General features: G+C 45.5%; 1 protein-coding gene across 2 annotated transcripts; it reads left to right on the forward strand.

The window, feature by feature from the left end:
* The first annotated feature begins 293 nt into the window (after positions 1–293).
* LOC104043061 (serine/arginine-rich splicing factor 7-like) lies at positions 294–7886 on the forward strand. Of its 2 annotated transcripts, XM_064446609.1 has the most exons (9): positions 294–438; positions 860–1040; positions 1184–1360; positions 2286–2360; positions 2489–2590; positions 3066–3119; positions 5491–5535; positions 6204–6239; positions 7073–7886. In XM_064446609.1, the coding sequence occupies exons 1-9, from the start codon at positions 417–419 to the stop codon at positions 7095–7097; spliced, it is 717 nt and encodes a 238-aa protein (XP_064302679.1). In that variant the 5' UTR covers positions 294–416; the 3' UTR covers positions 7098–7886. The 2 variants fall into 2 exon arrangements, with proteins under 2 accessions (XP_064302679.1, XP_064302680.1); XM_064446610.1 differs by lacking the exon at positions 5491–5535.

The following is a 7886-nucleotide window of genomic DNA, read 5'->3' on the forward strand; positions in this document are numbered from 1 at the left end:
GCCTGCGCCCCTGGGGACCTCACTGATGGCAAGCCCTAGGGGAGGCACCTGGCTATGGTATCAACGGACGCGGGGCCCGAGCAGCAGACGTAACTAGCTTCCCCAGCGGAAACCACCCGGGAAAGGAGCGGCCCCCGCAGGACGCGGCGAGGAGGAGCCTTGGCTCGCGCTGCTGCCTCTCCTCCCGCCGTACCCTTAACGCGGTTCCACGCCCCAGTGCGCAGGCGCGCCCGGTCGGCCGCTGCTCTCGCGAGACCTGTCTGCGCCTGGGGAGTGGAATTGTCCCGCCCCGCTCTGTGTTGCCAAGCGACCTGAGCCCCGCCCCCTCGTGCGGCCGCCGGGGCGCGTCGCGCAGCCGCAGCGGCGCCTCCCTCTATATAAGGGTCGGGCGCGGGGCTCGGCCTGTAGCTGGGAAGATGTCGCGCTACGGGCGTTACGGTAGGGGGAATAGCGAGCCGGGGCGGCGTGGGCCGGTTTGGGGTGGTAGGGGCTGCCGTTGGGGGCGGTGGCAGCGGCGGCGTTGCTTGCGCCGCGCTGAGGGTGGGAGGAAGCGGTCGTTGCTTCGGGTGGCCGGTGGTGAGACAAGATGGCGCCGGGGAGGGCGATGCTGGGGGGCGGCGGCCGCCATCGGGCCCCTGGGGTGGCGAGCCCGGCGAAGAGCGGACCCCTGAGAAGGTGGGGGGAGGGAGCGCGCGGCCCGGGCGGGAGCGCACCAAAATGGAGGCGGTGTCAAAGATGGCGACGCCTGCTGGGGGAGGGGCGGTGGCCGCGCGCGCGGCCTCGTGCCGGGGCGCGCCTGCGTGCGGCGGGAGCTTTGCGGGGCCATACACCGGCCCTGAGATGGCGTCCCTCTCGGCAGAGACCAAGGTGTACGTGGGGAACCTGGGCACGGGCGCGGGCAAAGGCGAGCTGGAGAGAGCCTTCAGCTACTACGGGCCCCTGAGAACCGTGTGGATCGCGAGAAACCCACCGGGGTTTGCCTTCGTGGAGTTTGAAGACCCGAGGGATGCTGAAGATGCTGTGCTCGGCCTAGATGGGAAGTACGTATGCTTAAAGCCTCCTTGACTGCTCTTGGCCGCAGTTCTGATCTCCTCAGGCTGCACCGATCATCGGTATCTGTTCTGTGTGTAATAAACACGGGGGAAAAGATATTCCTGTGATTAATATGTGCTGTGTCTTGCAGGATAATATGCGGCTCTAGGGTTAGAGTGGAAGTGTCCACAGGGATGCCTCGTCGCTCCCGTTACGACAGGCCTCCTGCACGGCGCCCCTTTGACCCTAACGACAGATGCTATGAGTGTGGTGAGAAAGGCCACTATGCTTATGATTGTCACCGCTATAGTCGCCGAAGGAGGAGCAGGTATGTGTGGGGCCAGAGCGTCGGAGTTGCTTCGCCAGTTCACTTTTGTGTAGCTCTTGTTAGCAAAGAACAGAATGTTACGCCAGTTTTAACTCTTAATGTTGTAAGTCAACAGGTGTATATCACAATTTTTTTTGCTAATACATACAAACTGTTAATATCTTAATAATCAACCTGGTCAAAACCTTTCAGGTTTCTTCGTTTGAGTCAGTCGCCTTGATTCAGAATGTCACGAGCCTTAAGATTTCATGCTGAGGCGCCTTGCAAATCCGACACTTAAGATCCTCCTAGACCTTGAGGTGATCAGCATAAGAGGCCAGATCCCCTCGAGCCATCTACACGTAGCTTCACCTTATTCTTTAAGGGCAGAAAATTTGAGACGGTGATCGCCGTAACAGTAAATTTGGCTTTCAATTGGGGCCCCCCTCCGGTTTAGAAAGAGGAACATCAGATTGACCACATTCCCACCTAGAAAAATCTTCTTGCGTCAATCAAGCCTCACCCTGGCTCATTGGGCTGTCAGTTTGATCGTCGTTAGATTGAAGAGAACACCTAGATGCAGCGATCGGCTATAGATACTTCTAGATCGTCTAGATCTGCTAGACCTTGGGCCAAAGAGGGTCGACCTGCAAACTTGCAAGGTTTATTTTAAATACACATTACAGTGTTTTCTATTCTAATGTAATTCTGCAATGTAATTCAGCTTTTAACATTTTTCTAGGTAGTAAAATGCTCAAGACAAGTAGGCCCAGAGATTTTTCCAACTGACAGATGCTAGTGGTGTGTTTTTGTTGGTTTGGTTTTGGTTTTTTTTTTTTTTTTTTCTTTTTAGTTGTCTGAAATCAGTTTTGACTTCAGCAGGGCCTCATGTGCACTGATGGCTGCAGCTGTTTCCTGATACCTGTTTTCTCTAACCTAAAACCAGGTCCCGGTCTAGATCCCGGTCCAGGTCCCGAGGAAGAAGGTATTCTCGGTCACGCAGTCGGAGTCGTGGTAGGAGGTAGGGTTTTGGCTGTTGTGTTTTCATTCCTTTTCTTAGTCCTCCCTCTGCCCCACCCCTTTCCTTAGTCCTTGTGAAAAGTAACTTGTGGAATTTTTTTTTTTTTTTTTTTAAATTTTATTTTGTAGATCAAGATCAGCTTCCTACCGCAGGTCCAGGTCAATCTCTCCTCGTAGGTATAGATCATTTTCACCCCGCAGATCTCGGTCTGGTTCTTTAAGGAGGTCAAGGTATGTGTTTTCTCTTAAGCCCGCAACATTGTTGAAGGAAATGTGAGTGTTGGAGTTAACATTAAGTTTATATTTTGCAGTCTGTGTTTTTGCAGTAACCTTCATTGGTTCTGCATTCCTGAGAGCTAATCTGAATGCTTTATCTGAAGTTAAAAACATAAGCATATTATTTTGGAACTGCTGCGTCTGAGCTGTTTTTATACAGTACCAAAGTTACAGCCTTGATGTATGGTCAAGCTTTCTTATTTCAGCTTCAAGGATACAGGGAGTAATTATGTTTACTCAGCTAGGGCAGTGGGATTTGTAGTACTGGCCAAATCTAATACTAGAAGCTGCCTCTGCAAAACCAATAGTTCCAGGAAAATTCTCTGTATCATAAAAGTCAAAGAATACTATTTCAGCTATATGAATTATGTAATAGTAGTGCTTTCACTGATTGGTTGGGGTTTTTTTCTTTTTCCTTTTTTTCTTTAAGATCTAGGTCCAGATCACGCTCGAGGTCGCGATCTGTTGTATGGCCTCGAAGCAGGTAAGATACTTGTTTTAATTCAAACCAATGATAATTTGGTTTTTTTTTTTTTTGGTGGTGTGGGATTTGTTTTGTTTTTCTTGTTTGTTTTGTTGGTTGTTATTTTTGTCTTCCTGTGGGAGTTTGGCTGGAAGGGGTTAGAAGGTTGCGCAGCATAGCAGTATTCACACTTAATAATTTATGCCTTTTTACAGACTAAAGTAGTGGTTGATTTCTTGTACTAAACATGATTTTCTTTTGGTCTGTGGCTACTATATGTAGTCAATGCATAGTCATAAACAAAGCATATGTATGATTTCAGGTCTGTGGAGAGATGTTTTGGAAACTAGTTAATGCCTCGGTGTGTAGATAATGCTTGACCTTGTGTCCTGCAGAAAATGGTGCTTAGGTTTTTCTTGGCGAGCTTTTTTGTAAATCCCAAATGCTGGTGGGGTGGGAAGCAATGAGAAGGTTCCCACTATTGACTGAACTTGTGCTTATAGCTTTTCAGCTTTGTCAGTTCCTGTTCTGAGAGTTAGATCAGGCTAAATTGCTGTAGTGCTAAGAACTAAACTACGTGAGGTAGGATGCTTGACTTCAGAGGTTTGGAGGGCTGAATGAGCAGGACTGTGAGTCCTGGTGCCACAGGTAGTGTTTTGAAGGACTTCTCTGACATGGAGCCCGTGTTTTGTAGGTCTGGATGTTTTCCATGCTGAAATGGAAGTCAAAGAAAGTGGGTGTAGAGCAAATGCTCCTGCATTATTTTCCTCTGCCCTTTGTGATAAGTGTTAGTTGGAAGAAGGGTGAAAGAGTAGGATAAAAACATGATGGCCTTGAGAGCTGATAAGTTGGAAGAAGTTGCCTTTTTGCATTAGAGCGGGGGAAGAGAAATGTTTAGGTGTCTGCCTACAACTTCAGGACTTGCACATCGAGCCTTTAAGGGGATGATTATTATTATTAGAGCTGTCCTGACTTATTACTCACACAGGCCTGTAATGCAGGAGATGACTAGCCAGGCTCAGATTGCATGCTGCTGCTGTGGAAGAGCCTGGGTACTACTGATGTTGCTTGGTGACTTGTAGTTCTGGGACAGTCATGTTTCTGCATCAAAGACTTCATACTCTTATTGAAATTTCTGAGTAGTGCTGGCTTTGCATAGGTCTGCAACTGCAGTGGTGGGAAGTGGTAGTTCAGGACTGGAGTTACGGAAGCATTGTGAAAATGCCAGCCAGTGCTGGTCCTCTGCTAGTACAGCAAAACACTACTGTGTAACCAGTGCTGCCTCTAGAGCTTTTGATTTGTGGTCCTGCTTTGTTGCTGTGCCTTTTGGAAGGAGGATTTGCCAGCAGTTCTCATAGTAAGATGATGCTCTTGTATTCCTTACCAAGTCATGCTCGTGCTACAAAATACAAGTTCTGGGTAGTTCTGAGCAACTCCATCCTGTGTAACTGTGATACTGGTTATAGTGTAGGAACTGTGACAGAGGACGGCTCAGTAGAGTGACCAGGAAGGTTTCAAAGCAGTGGCACAAAGCTTTGTTTAACCTACACCAACAGTGCCCACATAGTATTTCTATAAGTTAATAGGCCAGGTAAAGGTGAATCTTGATTACCCTTTAAAAACACTTCTGAGCAGAAATAGAATAAAAGTTTATTACTTTTTTGGCCAAGCCTATTAAACAACTGACACTGGGCTTTCTGATGTTCAGTAATACCACATGCCTGAATTCTGATGCTCTAGGAGGACAAGTGTTTTCTAAGTAACAGCAAATACTTGAGTTGGTAAAGTAACATGATAAATGTGGGAGGAAATTCTCACTGTTTGAGTAGATTTTTATTCATAAGATGAACTGGGAATATTTTACAAATTAGTAGCCAGATACTGAAAACTGAAATGCTGTTTTCATTGGGATAACTGAGGAAAAGCTATATTATACTTGAATGAAAGTGGCACTGTGAACTTGATCTGAAGAATGCATCTGCTCTCCTGCACACATGCTTACCTGCGGCTGATTCCAGGCTCTTTAATGTGCTATTGAAAGATTTTCTAAGATGACACTTGAAACTATTCTTACCTTTATGGGTGGGATACTTGCAGGCAGGAAGGAGGTCTGGGAGCCTGGTACAAGGTCTTCTGTTTTGTGAAGGTGGTAGCTGAAGCTTTGCTGGGGAGCTTCTTGTGCTTGTACTCTTGTCTTCTGATAATGGGCTCTCTGGAGTAAGAGCTAAAGGATTCTGCTGAAATGCCATGAGAAAAGCCTGGAGCACCAGAGCCGCTGCCTCTGGTTTGTGATGCTATGTGGTATGAATTTGCTGTTGCTGGTTTAACTAACTTCCATTGTATGTGCATGCCACTGGCTGCTTTGCTGAGCTTTATTTTTCTCCTGTCGTAGGTCTGGGTCCCATGGTAGATCTAAATCTGGCTTACCTGCTAAAAGGTGAGCGTATAAATAAAAGTAGCATTTGGGGGTTTCTTGGTGGTTTTGTTTGTTTGGGTTTGGTGGTGGTTTTTTTGGTCATGATTCAAAATCTCTGCTTGGACCAGTATTTCAGTTGCATGTGGAAGAGGGTTTTTTTGGGGGGTGTTTTTGTGTTTGGGTTCTTTAATAGTTGATTTAAAAATATTTTTCATACATAATTTTTTTTAATAGTTGATTTTTGTGAGACAGTAGGCAACTCTTCTAGAAGGACTGTGGATACAGGCTTTTGTTCAACCCATGGTTGTGACAAAAAATATTTTTGACAGGATTTGGGGCATATCTTTCCCTACTTTTGTTCTCACCTGTGTATAGTTCTCAGTCTTTCTGATGCTCCTCTACTTGGTTCACTGCTCCTGCTTTGCAGGATTACTGTGATCATTTTATACCTGCTTTGAAGCTGTGTGTTGCTCTTTTCCTGAGGGCTCCGGCTTTGAGCATTTTTCCTTCTCAACTGCAGCTTCTTGCTTAAAGTAACTGGGTATACTTGCTATCAGCAGCATTAAGGGTGGTGTCTTTTAATGTATTCAACAACCTCAAACTGTTCTTACTGTTTTTAAATGGTCAAAAGTGGTTACCGAGTGCGTACAAGTCTACTACATTGATTTGTTTTGTGGCTTTTTTAACAGTCGCTCAAAGTCCAGATCACCCTCTCCAAAGAGAAGGTAGGAATATCTTAACACTGGAATGTGCCATACAGTTACACAGAACTAGTGTCTGGAGTGGTTGCTATAGAAGTTAACTTGTGCAAGGATAAAAGCCTAAAGTTTTTTACTTGTCTTAATTTGTGAACTATGAAAAGACGAAGTGTTACAGGCACTTCGTACCATTGGCAGTCAGAACTTCATGATAACTCTTAAGGTAACCTACTTTAATTTTAAAGGACAACAGAAAATGTGGGCAAATGAGAATCAACTATCCCCAAGTTTGTAAGGAATTTAGAATCTGGGGAATAAGTGAGTAATTTACACTATGGAGTAAACCATGAATACGTGGTAGGATTAAATTCCTGCTGGTGGCTCCTCACAGCTGGCTCTCACTCAGTTCTACAGCTGCCAAGTTTTGCTATGCACTGTGAAGTCAGAAGTAAAGTTTCCTATGTAATCAGAGAAGTATGTGCTGGAATTTACATGGTCTGAGATAGTGTCTTATGGCTAGCCCTAAACTGGAACCACGTAGGTTATGGCAGAGCAAGAATTCCTCTGTGCAGCTGGAGGGCAGGCTCAGGTGCTTTCTGAGCAGGCTGGATGTCTCACCTAGCTGTCACAGCTGATGTCTCTTATTTTGCCTGCCCTTTTCAAGCTTAAAGCAGTTGTTATTTATAAAGGTATAAAATATAACACTTTTCTCATTATTCATGAACTGTAAATGAAAACAGTGTGGGGAGGGGCATTATGGGGGGGGAGGTCTCTGGAGCAGAGGAAACCTGGGGTAGCATGCGTGGTTTCTGTTGGGTTTGCTGTAGGAGTTGCTCTTAATCTTTTTCTTTCCCTTTCAGTCACTCACCATCAGGAAGCCCTTGAAGGAGTGCAAGTCCTGAAAGAATGGATTCAAATTTGAAAAGTTAAAGAAGAAAATTTATTTTGTTTACATTATTATAAGGGATTTTGTGGTGTCTTTATAAATGTAAGGGCTTAGTCCTAGAAGGCTGTTTCTATTGACTAACAATTGGCATGAATCTGGATCTTTTAAAAGTCTTATTCGTAGACTAATGCAAAACTCTTCTGTTGTGTTAACGTTCTGTGATCTGAAAATGTTGGGCTTTTTTTATTGGCGCATTGAAATAAACTGTGCATTTCTAACTAAGAAATATTTTGTGATAACCCTGCTGTTTCCGTTAATACTTGGGTAGCTGAAGCAGGTCATGTGCTGCTGCGGTGGAAGGCAGGAGGCAGGTTGCTACAGGCGCTTGTGAATTGAGCATAGTGCGGCAGCCGGTCAGTGGCTGTCCTGCGTGTGTGTGCCTGTTGGAGGACTTCATTCCTGCAGAGCACCGGCGAGAGTGAAGAGTTACTGGTACCAGCTGTCGTTCTTACTGTTTGGTCTTGAATGTTGTGATCTGTACATTGTGTTTTTATTTGCACCTCCTCAAAGGTCAGTGAAGCTGAAAACCTGCTTGGAGGTGCATGTATGCTTGATGATTTGACTTACAAAAATGTCTCCAAAGGGCGTTAACAGATGGAAAAAGCAAGGAATGTGCAAGTGCTGGTCTACTGTCCTGTTGATTAAAGGACCAGTGAACTTCTCACCTGAAGGTATTTGGAATACTTCTGGAATGTAAACTATTGAAGTAAATATTTTTAGAAATCTTG

The sequence above is a fragment of the Phalacrocorax carbo genome, chromosome 3 (assembly GCF_963921805.1).
Source record: "Phalacrocorax carbo chromosome 3, bPhaCar2.1, whole genome shotgun sequence".
NCBI lineage: Eukaryota > Metazoa > Chordata > Aves > Suliformes > Phalacrocoracidae > Phalacrocorax > Phalacrocorax carbo.

Excerpts from the sequence above, each read along its gene's own strand:
- LOC104043061 (XM_064446609.1), top strand. The coding sequence starts at position 417 with ATGTCGCGCTACGGGCGTTACG. Across the intron at positions 2,591-3,065 it reads GGTTCTTTAAGGAGGTCAAG|ATCTAGGTCCAGATCACGCT; the intron begins GTATGTGTTTTC and ends TTTTTCTTTAAG. Across the intron at positions 6,240-7,072 it reads TCACCCTCTCCAAAGAGAAG|TCACTCACCATCAGGAAGCC; the intron begins GTAGGAATATCT and ends TTTCCCTTTCAG.